Below are 26,474 nucleotides of genomic sequence, written 5' to 3' on the forward strand. Positions count from 1 at the left end.
AGCTTTCCCTTCTTGAGGAAGATCAGAGGCTGAACACTGGGGGTGGGAGAAAGTAAAAGAGACTTCACTAAAATGATCCAGTAAGTCACTAAACAAATAAAGTAAACAACAGGGGTGCCTAGATGGCTCAGTTGGTTAAATGTCCGACTCTTGATCTCATCTCAGGGTTGTGAGCTCAAGCCCTGCACTGGACTCTGCTGGGCATGGAGCTTACTTTAGACTAAAAAAAAAAAAAAAAAAAAAAAAAAAGATGAAAGAAATTAAATGTCAAGTACCCAAAGTTGCTAAAATATATCATCTAATAATTGAAAAAAAATACAGGGCCTGCAAAGAAACAGGAAAGTATGACTTATACATTAGATAAAAGCAGGGAACAGACAGTTTCTACAAAAAAGAACAGATTTTTCACACATTCATCAGAAAAAGACCATAAAGTAATCATTAGAAGCAAGTTCATAGAACCAAAGGAAACCATGTTTAAGGAAGAAAAAATGGTGACAATATCACATTAACAAACAGAGAATATTAATAAAGACAAAGAAATTATAAAAAAGAACCAAATGGAAATTATGGCATTGAAAAACAGTTAAAATAAAAAATTCACCAGAAGGGCTCAACAGTAGATGTGAACTGGCAAGAGAAAGAATAAGTGAACAGATAGATCATGCAAGCTGAAGAACCAAGAGAAGAGGAACAAAGAGAAAAAAGAGCCTCAAAGAAATGTGAGACATCATCAAGTACACCAACACATGTATAATGGGATTATCAGAGGAGAGAAAGAGAAAAAAAAAATCCAAGAAATAATGGCTGGAAATATCCCAAATTTATTGAAAAACAATGACTTACTCATCAGGAACCTCAATGAACTCTGAACAGGATAAAGGCAAAAAGATCCAAAGAGACATCATAATAAAAATGCTGAAAATCAAAGACAAATAACAAGGAAAAAAAATGACTAGCTACTTATAATGAAACCCCATTAAGATTAACAGCTAACTTTTCAGCAGATGGGAGGGAGGCCAGAAGGAAGTAGGATAACACATTCAGACTGGTCAAAGAGAAAAAAACTGTCAACCAAGACTCCTATATCCAGCAAAGCTATTCTTTCAAACATGAAGGCAAAATAAAAACTTTCCCTAGTAAATAAAAACTGAGAGAATTTGTTGCTGCCAGACACACCTTACAGTAAATACTAATTAGAATATACATAAAATGATAAAGAGTACCAGGATCATGGACTGAATGTTTGCCCCTCCTCACATTCACATGTTGAAGCCCTAACTCCAATGTGATGGTATTGGGAGGTGAGGCCTTTGAGAAGTAATTAGAGTTAGATGAGGTCATGTGGGTGGGGTCCTGGTCCAACGGGGTTAGTATTCTTTTAAGAAGAGACATTAGAGAGTTTCTTCTCACTCTCTCTGCTTGCACATACTTAGGAAAGGCTATGTGAGCACACAGCAAGAAGGCAGCTGCTGACAGCCCAAGGGAGAATCCTTGACAGACATCAACCCTGTTGGTACTTTAATCAATCTTGGACTTCCAGTCTCCAGAACAGTGAGAAAATACGTTTCTGTTTTTAAGCCAAGTAGTCTATGGTATTTTGTTATGGCAGCCTAAGTGGATGGATATAACCAGTACAGGAAATTATGTGATTGTACAAGACAGGAGAAATGCATATTTTACTTCCTTTCTCCTAGTTGATTTAAAAAAAAAAACTGTATAAAAGAATATATATATATAATGTAATGTTGGGCCCATAGCATATAGAAATGTAATATATCTGTCAATAATAGCACAAAGGAAATAGGTAGGAGCGAATCTACAGTGGGATAAGGAAATGCCTACAGATGGGAACGTGATAATTAGAACGGGTACTTTTTTCTATGTAACGCTACAATTAAGCTAGTATAAATAAGAAGTTGATTTGGATACGTTAAGATGTATAGGGTAAATCCTAGAAAAATCACTAAAAGATGCTAAAAAAGTAAAAAAAAATCATTAAAGAAAAAGTGACATTAGGAAATATTCACTTAATGCAAATAAAGCAGGAAAAGTAGAAATGGAGAAATAAAACACATGAGAAAGAGAAAACCAAAGCAAGATGGTAGACATAAGTCAATTACATCAATAACATTAAATGTGAATGGATTAAAGAATTCAATCAAAAGACAGAGATTGTCATAAGAATTAAAAAAATGATCATACACTGTCTATAGGAGACACACAGGAATAAAAGGATGGAAAAAGATATATCATGCAAACAGTGACCATGAGAAAGTTGGAGTGATTATATATTAATATAAGATGGACTTAATTTAAAACAAAAAACGTTTTGAGAGATAAAGATTTCATAATGAAAAAGTGTAAGTTGGACAATGTAACAGTTATAAACATATCAGCCCCTAATAAAGGAGCACCAAAATACATGAAACAAACACTGATGAAATGAAGGGAGAAACAGACAATCCATAATAACATGTGAAGAATGCAATGGCCCACTTTCAATAATGGATAAAATAATAACACAGAAGATTAATAAAGAAAGAGAAGACTTGGATAAAACTATAAACCAACCAGACCTAGAAGACATCTACAGAACCCTCAATCCAATGACAACAGAATACACAATAATTTTCAAGTGCACACAGAACATTCTGCAGGACAGACCATATACTAGGCAATGAAACAAACCTCAAAAATTTTAAAGGATAGAAACCATACAAAGTATGTTCTCCAACCACAATGGAATGAGATTAGAAATCAGTAGGAAAAAACTGGGAACACAAATGAGTGAAAATTAAACAATGCAACCCTAAATAACCAATGGATCAAAGAAGAAATCAAAAGGGTAACCAGAAAATACTTTGAGATGAATGACAATGAAGATACAACATACTAAAGGAGAGAACTAAAGCAGTGCTTAGAGGGAAATGCAAATGCCTATTTGAAGAAAGAATGATTTCAAAGCAGTAACCTACATTTCCATCTTAAGACATGAGGGGAGGGGCGCCTGGGTGGCTCGGTTGGTTAAGCGACTGCCTTCAGCTCGGGTCATGATCCTGGAGTCCCTGGATTGAGTCCCGCATCGGGCTCCCTGCTCGGCAGGGAGTCTGCTTCTCCCTCTGACCCTCCCCCCTCTCATGTGCTTGCTCTCTCTCATTCTCTCTCTCTCAAATAAATAAATAAAATCTTAAAAAAAAAAAAAAAAAAGAAATGAGGGGAAGGGGAAAGAGCAAACCAAACCTAAAGCAAGTGGAAGAAAGTAAATAATAAAGATTACAATGGAAATAAAATACAGAAAAGAAAAACAGGAAAAAAATCAAATCCCAAATATGGTTCACTGAAAATATCAACAAAACTGACAAACTTTTTGTTAGACTGACAAAGAAAAAAAAGAGAAAACCCAAATTATTAGAATCAGAAACAAAGAGGGGATATTACTGACTCTATAGAAATAAAAAGCATAATAAAGGAACACTGAAAAACTGTATAGCAACAGATTAGATCAAATTCCTAGAAATATGTAACTACCAAAATGAACTCAAGGAGACATAATCTGAATAGACCTAAAACAAATCAAGAGACTGAAGTAGTAATCAAAAAGCAACTTATAAACACAAAAGTTCCAGCATAGAAGCCTTCAACAGTGAATTCCATCAAACATTTAAATTAACACTTCCTCATACAATCTTCCAAAAAATAGAACACTTTCCAACTCCTTTTATAGGGCTAGTATTACCCCATACTAAAGTCAGACAAAAGTATCACAAGAAAACAACAGACTGATATTTCTTGTGAATATAGATGCAAAAATCCTTAATATACTATACTAGCAAGTGAACCCAGCAACACATAAAAATAATTATATACTAAGACTGAATAGGATTCACCCCAGGAATGCCAGGGCCATTTTGTATCTGAAAAATCTATTAATGTAATATATCCTATCAACAGAATAAAAAACAAAAATCACATGATCTCAGTAGGTGCAGAAAATGTATTTGGCAAAATCTAATACTCTTCCATAATAAAAATATTCAACAAACTAGGAATAGAAGAGAATTATCTCAACTTGACATAGAGTATCAATAAAAAATCCACAGCTAACATCATACTTAAGGTGAAAGAATGGGTGCTCTCCTGCTAAATTCATAAACAAGGATGTTTGCTCTCATTATTGTACTGAACATTGTGCTGAGGTTCTAGACAGAGAAATTAGGCAAGAAAAGAAAAGGCATCCAGGTTGAAAATGAAGAAGCAAAATTATTATCTTCACAGATGATATGATCTTATATATGGAAAATCCTAAAAAATCCACTGAAGAAGTATTATAACTAGTCAATCAGTTCAACAAGGTTGTACAATACAAGATCAATACAAAATAAAAATACATACAAAATACAATATATACAAAAATAAATTGTATTTCTATACATTTCCAATGAATGAGCAAAATAAAATTAAAGCAATTCCATTACAGTATCATTAAAAAAATGAAATACTTAGGTATACGCTTAAGAAAAGAAATATAAAATTGACTGAAAACTCAGGAACATTGTTAAAACAAATAAAAGATCTAAATAACTGGAAAACATCCCATATTCATGGAATGGAAGACTTAACATAGTTAAGACGTCAATACTTCAAATTAATCTACAGATTCAATGCAATTCTCACCAGAATCCCAGCTGACTTCTTTGTGGAAACTGACAAGCTGATTGTAAAATTCATATAAAATTGCAAAAGACCCAGAATAGCCAAAACAATCTTGATAAAGATCAAAGTTGGGAGGACTCACATATCCTAATTTCAAATTTCATCAATACAGTGTGGCACTGGCACAGGATAGACATATTGATTAATAGAAGAGTATTCAGAAATAAACCCAGACATCTACGATTATCTGATCTTTTAAAAAAGATTTCACTTATTTGAGAGAGAGCATCTGTGCAAGAGAGCACAAGAATGGGGGAGGTGCAGAGGGAGAGGGACGAGCAGATTCCCTGCTGAGCAGGGAGCCCAACGTTGGGCTTGATCCCAGGACCCTAAGATCATGACCTGAGTCGAAGGCAGACACTTAACGGACTGAGCTACATAGGCGCCCCAATCATCTGACTTTTGTTAAGTGTTCCAAGACCATTCAATGGGAGAAGAATGGTCTTTTCAACAAATGGTGCTGGGGCAACTAGACAGCCATGTGCAAAAGACTGTAGTTAGGTCTAGTCTCTTACCATATAAAAAAATTAACTAAAAATGGATCAAAGATTTAAATGTCAGAGCTAAGACTATAAAATTTTTAGAAGAAAATATAGACAGGAATCTTTGTGATCTTGGGAGTTAGTAATTATTTGATATGACACCAAAAGAATGAGCAACAATAGAAAAATAGATAAACTGAACATCAAAGTTAAATACTTTTGTATTTGAAAGGACTACATGAATAAAGTGAAAAGACAACCGACAAAATGGGAGAAAATATTTGTAAGTCATACATCTGCTAAGGGACTTTTATCAGAATACAGGAAGAACTCTTACAATTCAATAATAAAGAGACATATAACCCAATTATATTGGGCAAAGGATCTGAGGAGACATATTCCAAGGAAGATGTACAAATGGCTAATGAGCACATGAAGAGATATTCAATATCTTAGTCATCAGGGAAATCAGTATCAAAATCACAATGAGACATTACTAGAAGGGCTATAATAAACAAGTCAAAAAATTAACAAGTATTGGCAAGGATGTGGAGAAATTAAATCACTCATGCATTGCTTAAGGGAATTTAAAATGGTGTCGCTGCTTTGGAAAGTCTGGCAGTTCCTCAAATGATTAAACAAAGTCACCATGATCCAGTGATTCCACTCCTAGGTATATACCTGAGAGATATGAAAACATATGCCCACACAAAAACTTACAAACTAATGTTTATGGCAGTACTGTGTGGAACCAACCCTAATGTCCTTCAACTGACAAATGGATAAGCACAATGTGGTAGATCCATACAATGGAATATTATTCATCTATAAAAGTAGCGAACTACTGATACATGCTAACATAGAAGAACCTTAAAAACATTATGCCGAATATAAGTAGCTTATCACAAAAGACTACCTACGATTCCATTCATATGAAATGTCCATAACAGGGAAATCTATAGAGACAGAAAGTAGATTAGTGGCTGGGAAATGATAGTGGTGGTGGTATTAAACGGTGATAGCTAAAGAGTAGAGTTTATTTTCTTTTTATTTTCATCAGTATATTCACATTAAACCATTTAATTGTGGTGAAATACACATAACTTACAATTTACCATTTTTAAGTGTGTAGGTCAGTGTCATTAAGTATAGTCACATTATTATTATTATTTTTTTAAAGATTATATTTATTCATTTGAGACACAGAGATACAGAGGGAGAGAGCATGAGCAAGGAGAGGGGCAGAGGGAGGAGAAGCAGGCTCCCCGCTGAGCCAGGTGCCCGATGTGGGGCTTGATCCCAGGACCCTGGGATCATGACCTGAGCCGAAGGCAAATGCTCAACCATCTGAGCCACCCAGGCGCCCCAAGTATATTCACATTATTGTACAATCATTACCACCATCCATCTCCAGAATTCTTTTCATCTTGCCAAACTGAAACTGTACCCAGTAAATACCAGCTCCCCACTCCTTTCCCCAGCCCATGGAACCACCATTCTGTGAATATGACTACTCTAGTTACCTCATATAAGTGGAATCATACAATACTTGTCTTTTTGTAACTGGCTTATTTCATATAGCATAATGTCTTTAAGATATATCCATGATGCAGCATGTCTGAATTTCCTTCCTTTTAAGGCTGAATAATATTCCATAGTATGGAATACCCCACATTTTGTTTATTCACTAATCTGCTGATGGACACTTGCTTTTTTTCCACCTCAGGGTTTCTTTTTGAAGAGACGAAAAGGTTCTAAAATTGACTGTGGTGATGGGTACATATCTGTGAATACACTAAAAACTACATTTTGAGTAGCTGAATTATACAGTATGTGATTTTATCTCAATAATACTGTTGCAAACAAAGATAAATAAGGAAATGGTAGAACGAACAAAAATGGTGTGTGTGTGTGTACATATATATATATATAAAATTATTCACAAAGAAGTTCTATCACATTGGGATGCCTGGGTGGCTCAGTCGTTAAGCGTCTGCTTTCAGCTCAGGTCATGATCCCGGGGTCCTGGGACCAAGTCCTGCATCGGGCTCCTTGCTCAGTGGGGAGCCTGCTTCTCCCTTTGCCTGCCGCTCCCCCTGCTTGTGCTCTATCCCTCTGACAATAAATAAAATCTTGGAAAAAAAAAAAGTTTAAAGCAGTTAACAAAGAACAAACACTTTGAAACCCATTGGTACCAATGTCTGACATACACCATGTGTGTCAACGAAGCAAATTTCATTATAGTTTTTTTTTTTTTTTAAAGTAGGCTTCATGCCCAACGTGGGGCTTAAACTCATAACCCTGAGATTTAAGAGTTGCACACTCTAGCGACTGAACCAGCCAGGTGCGCCCCTATAAATTTAAACCAAATTTAATCGGCCTAGCAGAAAAATAGGAAATTGATAATTTATTCAAAAGCCAGGGTGCCTGTGTGGTGCAGTTGGTTGAGTGTCTGGCTCTTGGTTTTGGCTTAAGTCATGATCTCAAGGTCCTGGGATAGAGCCTGTGTCAGGCTCCATGCTCATTGTGGAGTCTGCTTGAGATTCTCTCTCTGCTCCTCCCACTCATGTTCTCTCTCTCTCAAAATAAATAAATAAATCTTTAAAAAAAATAAACTATTCAGGGGGCCCAGGTGGCTCATGATCCCAGAGTTCAGGAGTCCCGGGTTGAGGCCCCAGGTCAGGCTCCCTGCTCAGCAGGGAGTCTGCTTCTCCCTCTGCCCCTCTCCCCACTTGTGCTCTCTTGCTGTCTCTCAAATAAATAAATAAAATAAAAGGTTTTAAAAAAAATAAACTATCAAAAATTATTCCATATTTCTTTTAGACTTAAAAAAAAAAACCCTTTCAAATTGAAGTATAGTTGACAGACTGTTCTGTTAGTTCCAGATACACAACACAGTGATTCCCCTTCTGTGTATGTTACGCTATGTCACCACAAGCGTAGATCTGTCACCGTACAATGTTATGACAATACCACTCCATATATTTCTTTTGCATCTTTTTTGTTAGATTTTCTTATTAATAACAGCACTGTTGTAACTTGTCTTGCAGCAATTTTAATTTTATGAGTGGATTATATATGTGGTAAACTTTTAGAGATAGAATTACAGAATAAACAAGTATAGCAATTTTGTGTTCTGTTAAATGTCATCAGACTGATTTATAGAAAAGTGGGCTTTTCATATGCCTAGCAACCAGCAATATTTGTCTTTATGTATAACACTGTTTAAAGTTGCCTTAAATTCTCATTTCTTAGATTGCTGGTGAGAGTAAACATTTTCTCATGTGATAATTTACTATTAGTTTTTGTTTGTCAAGTCTCACTGTTCTTATTCTAGAACATACAGAAGTGACACAAGTATTTTATATAATAAACTTTTATCAGACATAATTGTCACATTTCCTCACATCTTGCTGCTTTCCTTTTGAAATGTCTTAATATTACCATACTGGATCTTTACATTAAAACACTTTACAGTATTCGTCTACTCTTTGACAATATACTTCATATCTTAAATCAGTGAAAAAAACAAAGCCATGAGAAAAGAATTTTCATAAACTCCTTACTGCACCTACCCCCTACCAATATCTTAACTTGTGTACTTGGCTTTTCCTCTATTACCATATGTAAATCCTCTGCATTCTTAGCTAAGGCTTACATACTTACATTTGAATGTTGGCTCACCCCCTCTTTGGGGACCTTACAACTCCCCCCTCCTCCTATAGTGACAAATCTTTCTACTCTCTTTCCCTTCAACATAGTAACACTTCTTTTTCCAATTAAGAAAAGGACATTCTTTCCTGACCTCCTTTTCCCTTCCCATGTAAGATCGAAATTCAATGTTCCTTTTTATGAAAACAATCCTCCTCAAAAGCTGTCTCTATTTCCTCTCCTCTCATTCACTTGGTTTTTAACTCCTAGAGTCTTTCCACATAGTTAAGTCCCTCTTCAAGTGCTTTTATTACCTTTTTTGGGGTTTGAAATATTTATATGACAAGAATGGCCAGAAATACGTTATACAGTTCAAAGAATTATAAATTGAACCGCCATTCAAATAAAGAAACAAAACATCACTAATATCTTAGTAGTCCCCAAACCTCCCCCAACATGCACCTCTAACTGTTGTATGGCTGTTCTCTGAATGAATACACCAAAAGACATTTATCCATTCTATTTGGGTTGCTGCTACAAACACTCATGTACAGGTCTCTGGTACATATCTGTTAAGGTTTTAAGGCAGAAGCTGGAAAATTTTTTTGTAAAGGACCAGCTAGTATACATATTTAGGCTCTATGGGATATGTATGGTCTCCATTGCCTAGTCTTCTTTCATTTTTAAAATTATCCTTTAAAATTTAAAAACCAAGGAGGATGGGGTGGCTGGGTGCTGGACAATGAGGGCACATGATGTAATGAACACTGGGGATTATGTAAGACTGATGAATCACTGACCTCTACCTCTGAAACCAATAATACATTATATGTTAATTAACTGAATTTAAATTAAAAAATTATAAAAAAAATTTTAAAACCATTCTTAGCTTGTGCATCATATTTGATTTGTGGGATACTGATGACTTCTATTTTAAGGTATAAACCTAGTAGCAAAACTGCTAAACCACAGTTAGGTATGCACATCTTCAACATCACAAGACGTTTAGTTTCTCTCTCTGTTTGTTTTCTGCATAAATGCCCACATTGGGCTCCCTGCTCAGTGGGGAGTCTGCTTCACCCTCTCCCTTTGCCCCACCCCCATGCTCTCTCTAATAAATATCTTTAAAAAAATTCATCTTCAAAATGATTCTGTAAAAGGTTTTAAAATTAATTATTGTGAGTCTACTTTTATGCCTCTGTTAACTGCTCTGCAGTATTTACGTTTCCTTAAAAACTCGATTTTAAAGATTTCTTGGTTTTGAAGCTTTTCTCTTCATTTTATTTTTTTATATTTTTTGTTAAAGATTTATTTGAGAGAGAGAGAAAGTGTGTGAACGGGGTGGGGGGGATGCAGAGGGAGGGGGAGAAAGAGAATCTCCAGCAGACCATCTGCTGACTGCAGGGCCCAATGCAGGGCTTAATCTCACAATGCTCAGATCATGACCTGAGCTGATGAAATCAAGAGTTGGACAGACACTGAACTGACTGTAGGTTTTAAATAAAACTAGTCTTCGCTCAAACTTTTAGAAAAGGAGACCAAGATCATTTTTTTATAGCTTTATGGAGGTACTAACTGAACAGAAAATAAACTGCACACAATGTGTATTATTTGATGAGTTCTGACATATGTATATACGATGAAACCTTCACTAACCCCCAAAATTGCATTATGCCTCATTGTAGTACCTCCCTCCTTTCTTCCCCCTCAACTCCCCCTTAACCACTCCCTGGCCAAACACTGATCCGCTTTCTGTCACCAAAGATATTAGGGTGCATTTTCTAGAGTTTTATATAAATGGAATCATATGGTATATACCTTTGTCTGGCTTTTCTTCACTCAGGATAATTATGAGATTCATCCATGTTGTTGTATATATCAACAGTTCATTCTTTCATTTGCTAAATAATATGCCATTGATGAATATAACACAAATTGTTTATCCATTCAGATGTTGCTGGACATTTGGGTTGGTCCCAGTTTTCATTTCTCTTGGTTAAATACCTAGAAGTGGAATAGTTGGGTCACACAGCAAGTTTTAAGTTTAACTTTTTAAACAAACTGCTTCCCAAGGTGTGTTTTTGTTTTGACCGAAGTTTGAGGACTCTTGATATATTCTCCACAAGTCCTTTCTAAGATATTTGATTTTTTGAGCAGTGTACTGCTTGACTTTTAATTTTTATTCTTTTGTACAGGGCCAGTTTCCACCAGATACAGTTTTCTTTCTATCTGAAAGACTTCCTTTAACATTTCTTGCAGTGGAAGTAGCTGGTGATTATTAATTCCGTTTTTGTACATTTGAAATAGTCTTCATTTCACCTTTGTTTCTGAAAAACATATTTACTGGTACAAAATTCTAGATTTTTTCTTTCACTACTTCAAATAAAGATGTTGTGACACTGTGTTCCAGCTTGTATTGTTTCGAGCAAGAAGTGTGCTGCCATTCTTACCTTTGTTCCTTTATATCTAATGTCTTTTTTTCTCTGGCTGCTTTTACAATATTCTCTTTACCATTTTTCTAGAAGTTTTTTCCTTCAGGCTTCTTTTGCTTGGAGATTGTTGAACTTTTTGAAACTGTGGGTTTATAATTTTCATCAAATTTAAAAAAACTTCATCCATGACTTATTCAAATTTTTTTTGTTCTCTCCTTTTCTCTCTTTTGAGGATGCCAATTACACAAGTATTAGGCCCCTTGAAAAGCACTGCTGCTCTATTCATTTTTTCTCCCGTCTTTTTTCTCTCTCTGAATTTTATATTTACATTGTTTCACAATAAGTTTTAATTAACTGTTTTCTCTCCTCATGATTGGCCTTAGTTTCCTATTTCTTTCCATACTTGGTAATTTCTGGTTGGATGGCAGGCATTGCAAATTTAACCTTGTTGAGTGTTGGGTATTCTTGTATTTTTTAACAGTACTTTTGAGCTTTGTTCTGGGTCACAGTTATCTAGAAACAAATTAATCCTTTTGAGTCCTTCTTTTCTTTAGGCATGACCAGAGCAGCCTATAATCCAGGGCTAATGTTCCCCCACTACTGAGATAACATCCTTTTAGGTCCTCTACTCAATGCCTCATATATTATGAGGTTTTGACATTCTGGCTGCTAGGACTATAAACTATTCCTGTCCTTGTGTGAGTTCCAGGGACTGTCCTGTTCCTGGCCCTGTATGGTTTTTGCACATACAAGCACCAGGCAGAAATCAACTAGACTCAAAAGTGTCCCTCTGTAGATCTCCACAGCTTTTTCTTGGTAGCCTCTTCTCTTCAGCACTCTGCCCTGTAAACTCCAGCCACCTTGGCTTCCTTGCACTCCTAACCTCATCTCCTTAATTTAGAGAGAGGCTCTCTTGGGGATCCCTCCCTGTGTGGTAGCTGGGAAACTCTCTCAAGGTAGCAAGCTGGGGCACTGATGACTCATTTTATGTTCTTCTCTCAGGGTTTATAAGTCCTTCCCTGTTTAAAGAAAACTTGTTTCATATATTTCTCTGGTTTTTAAGTTAAGGTAGGAGGATAAATTCAGTCCCTAACACCCTATCTTGGCTAGAAATGGAAGACAAGAGGATGTAGATTTTTAAGATCATTTCATCAACTTGCCACATATTGTTCCCAACAGCAGTAAGTAAAATACAAAGTCAGCACACTCCCAAGCCACCGGAATTATTTGCAATATAAAATACATGGGGCCAGATGGGCATTCCAAGACAAACCTCTTCTGCCTCCTAAACTTGGTCTATTTCAGGGGACTGCATGTTATCTAGGTTACCTATGGCCTGGAAAAATACCAAATAAAATGGAAAGCCATTCAAAATCTTGGGCTGTGCAGAATGTCACTGTGGATATTTAGAAACCATTTGGAAAAACTTAAAATGCACATGGCGAAACAAGTAGTGAAAATCTAATGATTCAAAAAGTAGACAGGGGAGATTAAGAGATCTTCTTTTCCCCTAATGTTTAAAAAATATACTTTTTAATCTGAATTTTTCCTTTATATAAAAGTTCTTTCCTTTCTATCTTTCAAAAAAGTAGTATCTATTTTTGAATAAATACTCTGGACCCTTCTTCACACACAAGACTTCATGAACTGTCTAAACTTGTCATTTCCTTTTCAGAGTTCTCTAATCTACTACATACCTTCTGGAAGGTTGCAGACCTTCCAGGTTCTTACATCCAATGTCTTTCCCTCTTAATGGTTTTCATGCTCCCCAGCAACACCTGACTGTTAATCTTTGAAATCTCCTTGTATGTTGGCTTCTCTTTCCCTCTTTTCCTATATGATCTGCCTTCATGTCAGACCACTTCCTGTTGGTCTTTTTTGCTGGCTATTAATCATCTAGTATAGGTACTGGTGAACTATGGCCACTGGGCCAATTATGACCCAGTGTCTGCTTCTGAACAGCCCACATGCCAAGAATGGTGTTTACTGATAAATATTTGCAATCAATTTGATGATAGAGAACACTCACTTTGAGCCCCAATTAAATGAAATGCTATCTCCCTACCTAAAGTAATTCTATTCTCATTAATAGGCCTGTATTAAAAAAGAAAACACTATGCTCAATTATTGCTATATTTTGAATTGTCAATAAAATTTCTTTGGAAATTTATTGATTTAAAATATTTATTTATTTGAGAGAGAGAGAAAGAGCATGCGAGCACACGAACAAGGGGAGGGAGACAAGCAGACTCCCTGTTAAGTGGGGAGCCTGATGTGGGGCTCGATCTCAGGACCTTGAGATCATGACCTGAGCCAAAATCAAGAGTTGGATGCTTAACCTACTGAGCCACCAAGGCGCCCCTGGAAATTTCTTTTGTTTTTTTTTAAAGATTTTATTTATTTATTTGACAGAGAGAGAGATAGCGAGAGCAGGAACACAAGCAGGGGGAGTGGGAGAGGGAAAAGCAGGCTTCCCGCTGAGCAGGGAGCCCAATGTGGGGCTCGATCACAGGACACTGGGATCACGACCTGAGCCGAAGGCAGATGCTTAACGACTGAGCCACCCAGGCGCCCCTGGAAATTTATTTTCTCTATTATTATATAAATACCTAAAATAGTATCCACAATTTTATATTCTTGCCTTTAAAACCTAAAGTATTTCCTTTCTGGCCTGTTACAGAAAAGTCTGTTGACCCTAGATCTAGTAGGTTATTATTTTTTTTAATATTTTATTTATTCATTTGACAGAGAGAGAGAGATAGCGAGAGCAGGAACACAAGCAGGGGGAATGGGAGAGGGAAAAGCAGGCTTCCCCTCAAACAGGGAGCCCGATGTGGGGCTCGATCCCATGACCCTGGGATCACGACCTAAGCCAAAGGCAGATGCTTAACCAACTGAGCCACCCAGGTGCCCCTCTAGTAGGTATTTTTAAGTAAACGATATTCAAATAATAATTACACTAATCTCCAACCCTAGCATTCTATTGTTGCTAGTGAAACATTTTCCATCAAGATATCTGAATTTTTTTCTTTAATCCTCACTTACAATATCACCAAATATTTGTATCTTCTTTCAAAGGGCCACCTAAATGTATCCCTTTCCTACTGGGACCACCACAACCAGGGATCCTGCTACTTGATGCTTGTGGTCTCTGCTGAATTCAAATGTATCTCAGCAATTGCTATGAACTAATTAAAAAACAAACAAACAAAAACAAACACATTATCACATCAATTTCATACTTCAGAAACCACATATTTTGCTATTATTAAAAGTCTAAAACACAAATTCCTTAGTCTGACCTCTTACAAGCTGGTTTCTCTCCATTCTAACCTAAAAAGAAAAATTCAAATACTCTCTGGAAAGATGTTCAAAAGCAACATTTAATGAAAAAAAACAAGCTGCAGAATAAAACATTTAAATAATCCCACATATGCAAAAAAAATTCACAGTAAAAACAAAAACATTCCTAATCTCTTTACCTCAAAAACAAAAACGGTGATGCTCTCTTTTCAAACCACAACTATTTTACATGTCTACTTAAAAGTAGTAAAAGTGTTAGAAAGTACATACCAAAGTCTAAATGGTGATTATTTTGGTGAATAGTAATTGCTTTGCACAAAGGGCAATGGGTAAGGCAGAGTTTTAAAATTTTACTTTGTATTTTTATATGGTTTAATTTTTAAACCAGAGCTGATGAATAATACAATTAAAAATACAGAAAATACAATGTTTAAAACATTTAATTCCCAATAAAGTTTACATATTATGTGTGCACTGAGAAATGACTTGAGAAGTGCACCAAAAAAATTTTTTTTAAGATTTTATTTATTTATTTGAGAGAGTGAAAGAGAGAGAGAGAGAGCACACAAAGTGGGGGTGGGTGGGTAGAGGGAGAAGCAGACTCCCCACCGAGCAGGGAGCCCGATGTGGGGCTTGATCCCAGAACCCGGAGATCATGACCTGAGCCAAAGGCAGACACTCAACCGAATGAGCCACCCAGGTGCTCCTGCACCAAAATTTAACAGTAATTATTTCTGGGTAATGAGACTGTAGTTGATTTCCTTTTTCACACTTTGTAATTCTTCTATATTTTCAAATTTTCTACAATGACTATGTATCATATATAATGAGAAATAGAGAAAAGACTGTTTTAAAGACAAAATACAGATGTAGAAGAAATATTTTCTGTTGTTGACAGATACCCACTGAGAGAAGGAGGGAGGGCCACAAGTATGGTCAGTTTACTTATGTATAAAATGAAGAGATTTTTGCATGAAAGGTTACCACTCCTCCCAATTCTTTAAGTACCTATGAAGTACTATTATTTTAATCTAAAATATTACTACTATCAGTCATTTTGGTGAATTCACAAAAAATCAAATAGCTATAGCACCCTCTTTCCTTCCCATTTAACATCATTTATGTCAGTAAAATTTAGTTTACTAATGAATTTGCAATAAATTCATGCTTCCAAAAATAGTAAGAAGATTTTATATTCAGTGAAGAGAAAATGAATGTTATGGAAAGACAATGTTTTAGCTCCAAAAGTCATTTTCTTATTCCATTTTATTTCTCTCGGCTAGGGTGTTAACTTCCTTGTTAATAACAACAAAAGCAAAACTTCACTAAAAGGTATGGCTCAGATTGCCACTTTGTTATTGACAGTTATTTCAAAGGATGGCTGAGGCAAATAAAAAAATTAAAATGCAAAACCAGAAGTTTAGGAGAAATAAAATTAATCCAAGACAGGTTCCAGAAGTAGGACAAAGGGGATACCACAGGAATAGCAGAAGATAAAAATGGGGAAAAATATACTGTGGGGAGGAAAAAGGGAAAAGACTTAAAAGTAGGTTTTCTTTTTCATCATTTCATAAAGATACTGTGAAGCATTTTTATAGCAAGTTCTGAAAAATAGAGGTTACAATCTCTTCAAGTTTCTCTCTGTGTATGCTAACCCTTTGAGATGACAGATCAAACACAAAGGTATATATTCTCCTTTTGAGTTTCAAGATAAAAATGAAAAATGAAAGGTAAAACAGGAGGAAAAAACCCACCAAAAATGAGGGCATTTTGAAGATTTATCCAACTAGCTTGCCACTTTTGAAGACACTGTAGGAATGGAATTAATTTTCTCTCTATACCAAAAACGGACAGAAATCCTACGATTAGTTGTAAAACTAGTTTCTCTGACGACTATATGGCTTGCTGAAAGTGACAAGACATGTAACGTATATCAGGCTATGCCAAATCTTCACAGTATACATAACAACACAATCTAATCTAAACACAAAGCAGCCTCAGTGATAACTGGAAGGCTGAGCGGAAAGTAAAAATAATAATTCAAATTCTATTTTTCTGCATAAGGAGTCTCTCCCCAAAAAAAAGAAAAAAAAAAAAAAGAAGTTGCTAAGCAACTCAAGCTAAGGAAGACATTTTTAAAACAAAGTCTCACTTATTGTTCTTACAGAAATCTTCTCTTCTTATAATCTGGTAATGGAATGAAGCTCATTACAGTCCATTTAGTAAAAACATAAAGAATGTTTGGATGAGGACCTTGTAAGCTCAGAGTTTAACATATACTTCCCATCTAAAACTGAGTATACTTGTTGGTATGGGGTAATTTACACAGTTTTATCTTCAAACACTGGGTCTTGGATGAAAGTTTGCAAATAAATAGTGACAGACATAATTTTCTTGCAAATGTGTAAAATATTACTGGGTTATGGCTACACACAGCTCACGTCTATGGATAAAGATAAGAAGGGCTGGTTAGGTGCAGGTGAATGGGTCTTAACTCTTGTTGCCTGAAGGCTTCAAGGCTTGTTGCTAGAGGGCTTCAAAAAAATTATGTTCAGGCTTAAGAGCAGGCCCATGCCAGTGAAAGGAGAATGTGGAGAACTAGGGATTATGACCAGCACTTTTAACAGAGCCCTATAAGTGATTCTAACATGCTGATAAGATTAGGAATCACTAGTAGATAGTTAACAAGGTAGGGTGCTACAAATCAGGGCCGAAGAGTTAAGGCCTTTAGGTTAAATTCTATGGTTAACCTTTTCGTGTTTCATAGTCTATATGTAAAATAAAAACAAACACACATTCTTACTCTTTTCAGAGGACACTCTGAGGACAAGCTTCTAGAAAAGTAAAATGTTTAGACAAGAAAAAATTTTGGAAGAAAGGTTTTATCTGCATTTGTAAGCTTTCTGGAATAAAGACACCATTTTAGATGGAATGAAACTGAAGGTGAAGAAATGTTGACCAGATAGGTAGGGCTCAAATGATAATATGGTTATATACCATTTGGTTAGCAAAATGCTTAGTATCTATACATATTTTAATACTCTCAAATTATCCCTTCCCCCCCCTTTTTAAAAGATTTTATTTATATATTTGAGAGAGAGAGAACATGAGCAGCAGGGAAGGGTAGAGGGAAAAGGAGAAGCAGACTCCCCGCTGAGCAAGCAGCCTGATGTGGGGCTCCATCCCAGGACTCTGGGATCCTAACATGAGCCCAAGGCTGAAGCTTAACCGACTGAGCCACCCAAGTGCCCCTAATTATCCCTTCCTTATATGCATTCTGTATGACTTTCTTCTTGTTCCTTATGTATAAATTTAGCTTTCCATAAAAAATTATAGCTCTCTAAGGACAAGGATTATGTCCTATCGTTCTTCCTTATCTAAATATATGAATTCTTGCTGGATTGAGTCTTTGGCATTAGAGAGGAAAGCAAACTTTTTAGTGTCCTGAAAAATAAAGGCTACAGATTTGTCAAATTTTATAGTCTTTACTTGACCATCATGCTTTACTAAGATTAAGTAGGCTTTAGCAGTAGTAATAATTAAAACTCAGTAACAATATGAACTCTATATTACTATTGCATTCTGCATGCGTTTATGGTACCTAACACAGTATGAGGCATAAGATGTAGTTGGTTCTTGTTATTCCTGACAATTATGTTCTAAAAGTCACATAAACACTGAATTAGCAAATACCGAGCCATTGTCCCTACAGAAAATACAGGGTTAGGTTACTGAGAGCCTCTGGTCACAACACCTTCATCAACTGTTCAATACATAACCTGTTTTTATGTGTTTCTGTTTAAAGATATTTTATTTAATATAGATTCCTTACAATAATTAATTATATGCAGTATTTCTTTATAATGAAACGTTACTTGAGAAGGCTTTAACATTTTCCTGACCCAGAGTAATTTGACCATAAATCTCTTTGGTTTTGGCCTTAGAACAATGTTGTCTCTATGTTTTTTTTAATTGCTTGTCAGCCCAGAAATCCACAAATTTATCTGCTTTTCCATCCTTTCTATAGCTTGATCACGCACTTTAGATGTTACTTTAGCATTTTCTGGAGCGATCTCAACCTACAGACTGGTGAATTTCTTTTTCCTTTTTCTGGATATGCCACATTGTTGATTCCTTAACATTAATCTGATGGCTAGCAACAATATAATTAATGCCAGAACATACATATTTACTCCATAAGACACATCACACAGCCTTCTTGTGATTAGGAACACTAGAACTTCAGTACTATGCTTGGGGGCCATTTTAAGCAGCAACATCACCAAATAATAGCACAAAAATGCCAAAACTGTGGCACCAAACAGGCTGAAAAGAATATTTACAGTATGAGAACTGAAGTAAGGAGGAAGAGTGTCAACTTGTTTGACCTCAGCTGAGAATGTGTTCGTTGGGTGACTCAAATTTTTCACTGTTCTCTGCATATCCGCAAATGACTGAAAAAGCCTGCAAATATCTATTTTGGGATTACAAATAAATTATAGGGATTACAAATAAATTATAGGGAATACACAAATTTGCAAATACAAATCCACAATGTGATCAACTTTACAGATCTCTTTATGTAAGTGACTCTGAAGAGATAATGTAATATATTTTTTCTTTCCTCAGCTTAATGTTTTGGCAAAAATACAGGTTTGAAATTCAGTGAAGTAAATAGAGATAAATTTTTTTAAATCTACAAAATGGAGTGTCTTTTAAGAAGTCTTGACTTGGCATTACCAGAAAAGAACAAATATGTAAATTCTGTTCACACAGAAAACACAAATAATTCGGAAAACAAATGAACATTTTACTATATTTAGTCTACATGGGAACAACACTCAAAAATACTTTCTGCTTCAAGGAAAGACTAATGATATTCTATGGTTTCTTCCAGCTTTCTTACTGCTTTTCAGGGAAGTGTGCAGCCACCACAATAAAGGGGAAGAGAGCTCGGAACCAGGTAAGCAGTAAAGGCATGGAACTATTAAAACAGAAGTCACAAATTCCTCAAAGATATCACAACCTTTTTTCAAAGTAGAGCCCTCCAGCATCTGACTCACAGCCTTTCTTTTTAAAAACTTAGTTCTGGTAACTCCACTGCAGATTTAGAGCACTTACACTGACAGTAACTGACAAAGAAAGACCCTAAGTTTAGAAAGTAAATGAAAATATCTCCAACATGCTCAGGATTATGGCTCCGAATCAGCAATAAAAAGTTTAACTATTTTTAGTGTCCTCTACTTAAGGACACAGGCAAGTATATATTTTATTTATTTATTTATTTAAAGAGTCTATTTATTTGAGAGAGAAAGAATGAGACAGAGAGAGCATGAGAGGGGGTAGGGTCAGAGGGAGAAGCAGACTCCCCGCCGAGCGGGGAGTCCGATGCGGGACTCCATCCTAGGACTCCAGGATCATGACTCGAGCTGAAGGCAGTTGCCCAACCGAGACACCCAGGCGCCCTATATTTTAGAATAATTTTCATACACAAAGTCCTACACATGGAATTCCTCACACCAACCCTATAAGGTGTTCTTATTTTACAAATGAGAAAACCAAAGTGCAAAAAGACTAAGTAACTTGCCTAAAGTCACAAAGGCCTGAAGTCAGGTTTTGTTTGATTCCAAAGCTCATCTTCTTTCTAACCATATCATGCTCCCCCATCAATTAATGACTAAAGGCACAGGATTCAGTTATTTAAAAAAGTACCTAAGTTAGACCATTTCATAACCTGATATCAAATCAGTTAGATTCCAAGATGAAGAGCCTCAAGGAATAATGCATACATTTGGACTCCTGAGAAAATGGCAGAGGTTACAAGCACAGTGTCATAAAATAAACAAATGAAGCTACAGGAAAAAAACTACTGTATCATTTGTAATACTAAATTTGAAAGATTAAATTCTCTCATCATATTTCAAACATCATATGGTTGTGTATTAAAAAAAACCCAAGCTGTAGACATTTCATATTTAAAATTATTTATAAATTCCATTTTGGGTCTGTGTTAATCTTAATCGTGTCTCCATACCTATTATTTATGTTAGCATGTGATTAGGTACAAGGAGGAAAGTGAGGAAGGATATAAACCAGGATAGAAACATGGGTTACCCAGCATGTGTGTATATGGGGAATGATTTCATTGAAAGGGTCGGGGGAGAGAAGGAGGTTAGAACAATAGAAAACTGCTCGTATGACATGATTTCATTTATGTAAAATTATGTTTGTGAAGAAATGAGGAAAAAAACCACACATAAAACAAGAATGTCTTAGACGGAATTTTACTAATCTGATATTCACAATACACTATTAAAGAAAAAATGCAAGATAATGTCTATTTCATTAGAATTTACCACCTAATTTCAATATATGTGTATTTTATATGTGTATATGTTTGTTTGGTCAGGAGGCTAATGTGACAGAATGCACATACTATCATATGAACACTGGTTACCTGGAGGTGAGGGCAGAGTGGGGCATGATGATTAGCTTTGTTTTTACACATTTTTGTCTTGATTGTTTAACTTGTATCAACAAGCATAATTTATTTTGTAGTAAAAAAACGAAAAATTTAAAAAGTATAGAGAGGTTACAGAAACAAAATAATAATATTAAGGCCAATAATTCTACATAAACAAGAATGAATAACATATATGTACCAACACATATGTGTAAGTTGGCCTATACCACTAAGGAAGTGTGTTCATTCAGTATGCATTTACCAAGCTTCTATCCTGGACTGGGCCCTGTTCTAGATGCTGGAATATTCAGACAAACCTCTGCTCTGCATGTAAACACAGTGGAATATGTAAGATAAAATATAATTTATACAAGCTAGTAAATCTAGATTTATGAAGGAATGGTCTCTCTAGTATTGACCCTTGGATAGTAATGATCTGGTTAATAAATGCCAACAGTTGATTTTTAAGTTGGAAATCTGAAATATTATGGCAATTTGCTTATTAAATATTGCCCAGAATCAGAAACAAAATTTTCTGTAAGAAATGCTGTTATATTTTGAAAAATAACGTTAATTAGAAATGGTTTTCACCCAAAGGTATCCTTAATTAATTCTGTATGACTTGTATTCCTACCTAATAACTAGCATAAAAGGTACCAGAATACAAGTCTGACAGGATACACATTCTTTTTTTTTCCCCCAAAGATTTTATCTGTTTGTCAGAGAGACAGAGCACGAGCAGGGGGAGGGGCAGAGGCAGAGGGAGAAGCAGGCTCCCCGCTGAGCAAGGAACCCAACATGGGACTCAATCCCAGGACCCTGGGACCATGACCTGAGCTGAAGGCAGACTTAACCAACTGAGCCACCCAGGCGCCCCAGGATATACATTCTTGCTTTACGTGCAACTCATTCATTCCATTTCTCACACTGGCAATTGGTAGTTGGAAGAGATCAATGCTAGTTTGTTACATAGTAACAATCTCTACTGTCAAGTAACAGCTAGCTTATTTCAAATTTCTTTGACTCACTTAGGTCATAGCTCTAACCTGTGAGTAATTCCCAAAACTTTTTCTCAAGATTCAAGTTGGAGGGGAATCTCACTTCTCATTTAATTGCTGGGCTTCCAAGCTATTCCTCCAGCCAAGGCTAGCTCACCAAATTTTTATTTTCTTGCAGAAGCAGGCCCAGGAACTAAAAGTTGGTATAGTTCTTTCCAAAGTGTAGTTATGACAGCTTTTAGATCCTGCTGTCATACTTAAAGTTGAATGTGGGGGGACAGTACAAAGCTGTGCTCTCACCTCTACACACACTCCTGGGGTCAGTTCTCTTGCAAATCAAGGGGACAAAATTGTTTCTGTTTAAGGTATTGATAAATATAACAAACACGGGAAAGTTTAAAGTCTAAGTCATTTTATATAGGTCCTTTTAGGCTTGATCTTCCTTCAAGAAAGCTCCTCTACCCAGCATGGGGTAGGTCTACATAAGTTAACTTATAAAAAGAGGTGTTTTTGATCTTGAACAAGTCACTGAATTAATACCAACTTCTCTTAGCCTCTGTTCTACACTGGAATGATTTCTTTGGTAATTTTCTCTCATATAAAAGGTTATACTTTGGTTCAAGAAGCAGATAACCCAGCCATTTTCACACCATCTATTTCACCTGCTTTAGTACAGAATTCTGCTTCTGACACTTCTGAACCTGAACTGGCATTACAGACCCCAAATTTACCTAAATTGGAAAAAGAGGTTCAGATTGGGAGTATCTTCCCCTTATTTAGAGATTTTAAACTTAAACAACAAATGGGAAATTTAACACAGTACACATTTCTATTTTCATTGTGTAGTCCCTCTACCTTTAAAGAGCTGGGCTCATTAGAATTAAAACTCCAAAGTTGCCTATGATTCACAACCAACTCACTGTTTAAAAAGCCTGGGCCTCTTCAATCTGTGAAACCACAGAGCCGGAAAGGGCAAGGAAGTATGTTGAGTCCTGTGTGCGTGTGTGACAACAAATAAAATGAGAATCAAGGCTGAGGAAATATGTGAGTTCCTGTGTGTGTGTGTGTTTGATAACAAATAAAATGAGAGCCAAGTTTCCATTCTCCCAAGTAGATTCAATGAAGCAAGTCTGTCAATCACTTTCTCACCCCTAAATACCATTATCTGTAACCATAACCAGTGCCAACCTCTTATCAGCAATTAGAACATAGGTCCTCTTTCTTAAAAAGAGCACTGTAGTCCCTCTGGCAACCTTACAGGGATGTCATGAAATAATGAAAGACTGTAATATTTTGTTTTCTTTCTTTCTTTTTCTTTTTTTTAAGATTTTATTTATTTGAGAGAGAGAGAACAGAGGGAAAGTGAGAGGGAAAAGCAGACTCCCTGCTGAGCAGAGAGCCCAACGTGGGGTTTGATCCCAGGACCCTGAGATGATGACCTAAGCTGAAGGCAGATGCTTAACTGGACTGAGCCCCTGTAATACTTTCTGAATAATGGACTAAAGTTACCCAATTCAAAGGAAGATTACTCTGTATCACATTCGCCTTATCAGAAGAGCTTCTGCTCTTCCAAGTTGAAGTAGCTAAAGAAGTAGCTTCATGACTTGCTTTTATATAGAGCTACTATCATTTGCTTCTCCTATATGCCTCCTTCTTCTTACTGATGAAAACTGAGCTCCCTAGAGCCTGAAAAATTTTAGCAAGAAATTCTGTTGCTGAGGTTATATTCTCCCCCAACTCCTACAAAAATCTTAAATAGTAAATGCTCCAACTCCAGGGTCCATGGCCAACTACTATTCCATCTGGCTAAGAGGAGAATGGTCTGCTTTTAGGCAAATGAGAGAAGATGTGACTCTTCTTTAGGTTACATATGAAATGTCTGGCTTATCCTGACTTTGTTAGAAAAACTATGAGAAAAGGAGACTGTATCCTACTTTTTCTATTCTATATTAGATAATGATTTCAGGTCATGCTCCTTAATCAATTTTAAAATTAGTAACAGATCATAATCCTGATAAACAATGAGCAGCTATAGGATTAGGTTTCTTAGTTGTACTCACCTTAAATTATTTTGTTGGCCAGGTGGAATGACACTATAGTAAACTGGCATTCCTGTTGTGGGCATAGATCCTTGATTAGACTGATTAGGGAACATAATAGGCTGTTGATAAGTCTGATGGGCAATTCCTTGAGAACTTTGAGGCAGTGAAACCTAGAATTTGAAAGACAATTTAAAGGGAAAAACGTTCTTCAAAACCTTGCAAATGATAATGTCTCCAGCCTCCATAAACTTTTCCAATATCAACATTTAGGAATAAGCTAAACTGCCAATAGTCATGATAAGTTAGCCACAGTACTACCACTTTATTTCTGCCCTTTTCAGCCAGCTTTTGTTTTTGGCTAGCATTTATCAACTAAACAATAGGCTAGATGCATTAGATTATAAAAATGAAATGTGACTTACAACCTTAAGTAAAAGTTGTTTTAAAAAAGAAATGGTTTCCAAATAAGGATGATCATTTGACGTGGAAAGAGTAAGTAATACAGTACATCTCAGACAGAGCTAAATAAAACGCAGGTAGGGCACCAGTGAGATAAACTGGATCAGAAAGTGTGAGTTTTAGAGCTTAAGATATCTAGATGTGGTATTGGTTTCATCCTTTAGCTATCTATGTGACATTAGGCAAATGACTTAACTATTGTGAGGCCCAACAGCTCCTTATGTGAAAAAATGAGATGCTACCTCCATCTCATGGGAGGCATTATCTCCACTGTAATCTCTACTTGCAGGATCTAGCAGAGTAGACGTCTGGTGAACAGTGTATCTTTCAGTTCTGTTTTCTATACTATCTACATAGAACCCACATGCACACAATGGATTTTTCAGGTCTCTGGTTTCTAAAATAGAAACCACAGACACAATGGACTCTTCTGTTGTTGTTGTTCTGTTGTAATGGGTTCTTGTGCCACAACATTACAGGTGGATTATACTGATTTTGGTAAATAAGGCCAATATAAAAGCTTCTGACGGTTATGATGATGATGATGTTAGCAACAGCAGTAGCAATTATAGTAGTAATAGTGATGATAATGCAAATTAACATTACTAAGTATTTATTTACCACCATGCATCAGGTTCTGTTCTAATAACTTTATGTGTGTTATAATATTAAGTCTTCCTAATAACCTTAAGAAGGTACTTTTATCACCCCCGTTTTATAGGTGGGGAAATTGAGGTTAAGTAACTTGCCCAAGGGTGTATAGCCAGTAAGTAGGGAAGTTAAGATTTGATACTATGCCCTCTGGCTCCAGAGCTTCAGCTCTTTAACCATTTCATTATTCTCTATACCTGGCTTCCATGATTTAGAAGGTGATTAACTTCTGAAATGCAAACTAGTCTTTTCAAAATACACAGTAATCCCTTAATTACTTTCAATTTGGCTCAATTATTGCAGAGAAAGCTACTGGTTTGATTTATCCAACTCTGTATAACATCCATAATATATATCAGTGTTTTTGCCTACTAAGGGAGTATAACATTCTAAGATTATTATTTCTGATTGTATCTAAGTTAATATATACTCAAAGCAGACCCAGGGAAAACAACACAGTTCAATCTAGATGATTTAAACTATAGAACAGATCTACAACTAGTGGTAAAGAAAAATTAAAGTAGCAAAAGAGAGGGAACAGTATTTGAGACACGTGGCCACCAAATACAGTCTACTGAGGACAGATGATTTTTCTGACTTATTTTTTGGACAGCATTTTATTCCCACTCAGTCTCTCTACCAGAGGTAGCAGGAATTATAAAGCAGACTCTAATTGCTCTTCAGGGCTATCCTTCTCATAGTCTTTTACCCAGTATGAGGATTATATAAAATACCTTGAGAAATGATTTATAACTTATAAAAAAGTATGCTATAGAAATTGTAATTACTGTCTTAGCTCTGACACATTTCCAGTATCTAGCTTAAACAAACCCAAAAACTACACTAACAAGTCTGTAATTTATTTAAAAATTGTATTACTTGCACTAGACTGTGAGCCCCTAGAGGTAAAGGGCAGATCTTATTTGCACAGTGCCTAGACATCTAACAGGTGCTCAATGTACTGGGTTAGGTAGCACAACCAAGGTCCTTGACAGGAGAGAGTTCCTGGCCTGGTATTGATTCTCTCTAATGTCTATCTATGGAGAAGAAGGGAATGGGCAGTCCCATGTGCCTGGGCTCAAGCACAGAGGATAAGGAAGAAGCATGGGGATGGGAGAGAAAATAAAGATGTAAAACCTAGTTTTATGATTAATCTTTTTTTAAAAAATTTTTTATTGTTATGTTAATCACCACACATTACATCATTAGTTTTTGATGTAGTAGTGTTCCATGATTCATTGATTCATTGTTTGTACATAACACCCAGTGCTCCATGC

At 36.0% G+C, this 26,474-nt stretch overlaps 1 protein-coding gene across 11 annotated transcripts in view; it reads right to left on the reverse strand.

The window, feature by feature from the left end:
* The window catches only part of R3HDM1 (R3H domain containing 1), a 128,226-nt gene that overhangs the window by 26,793 nt on the left and 74,959 nt on the right, over positions 1 to 26,474 (reverse strand). For all 11 annotated transcript variants that reach the window (XM_006737743.3, XM_031032913.2, XM_031032909.2 and 8 more), the window contains one exon: positions 24,106 to 24,257. In XM_006737743.3, the coding sequence (XP_006737806.1) occupies positions 24,106 to 24,257 (152 nt within the window). The remainder of the gene's footprint in view (positions 1 to 24,105; positions 24,258 to 26,474) is intronic.

Source organism: Leptonychotes weddellii, chromosome 3, assembly GCF_054177405.1.
Source record: "Leptonychotes weddellii isolate Sample4059 chromosome 3, ASM5417740v2, whole genome shotgun sequence".
Taxonomy (NCBI): domain Eukaryota; kingdom Metazoa; phylum Chordata; class Mammalia; order Carnivora; family Phocidae; genus Leptonychotes; species Leptonychotes weddellii.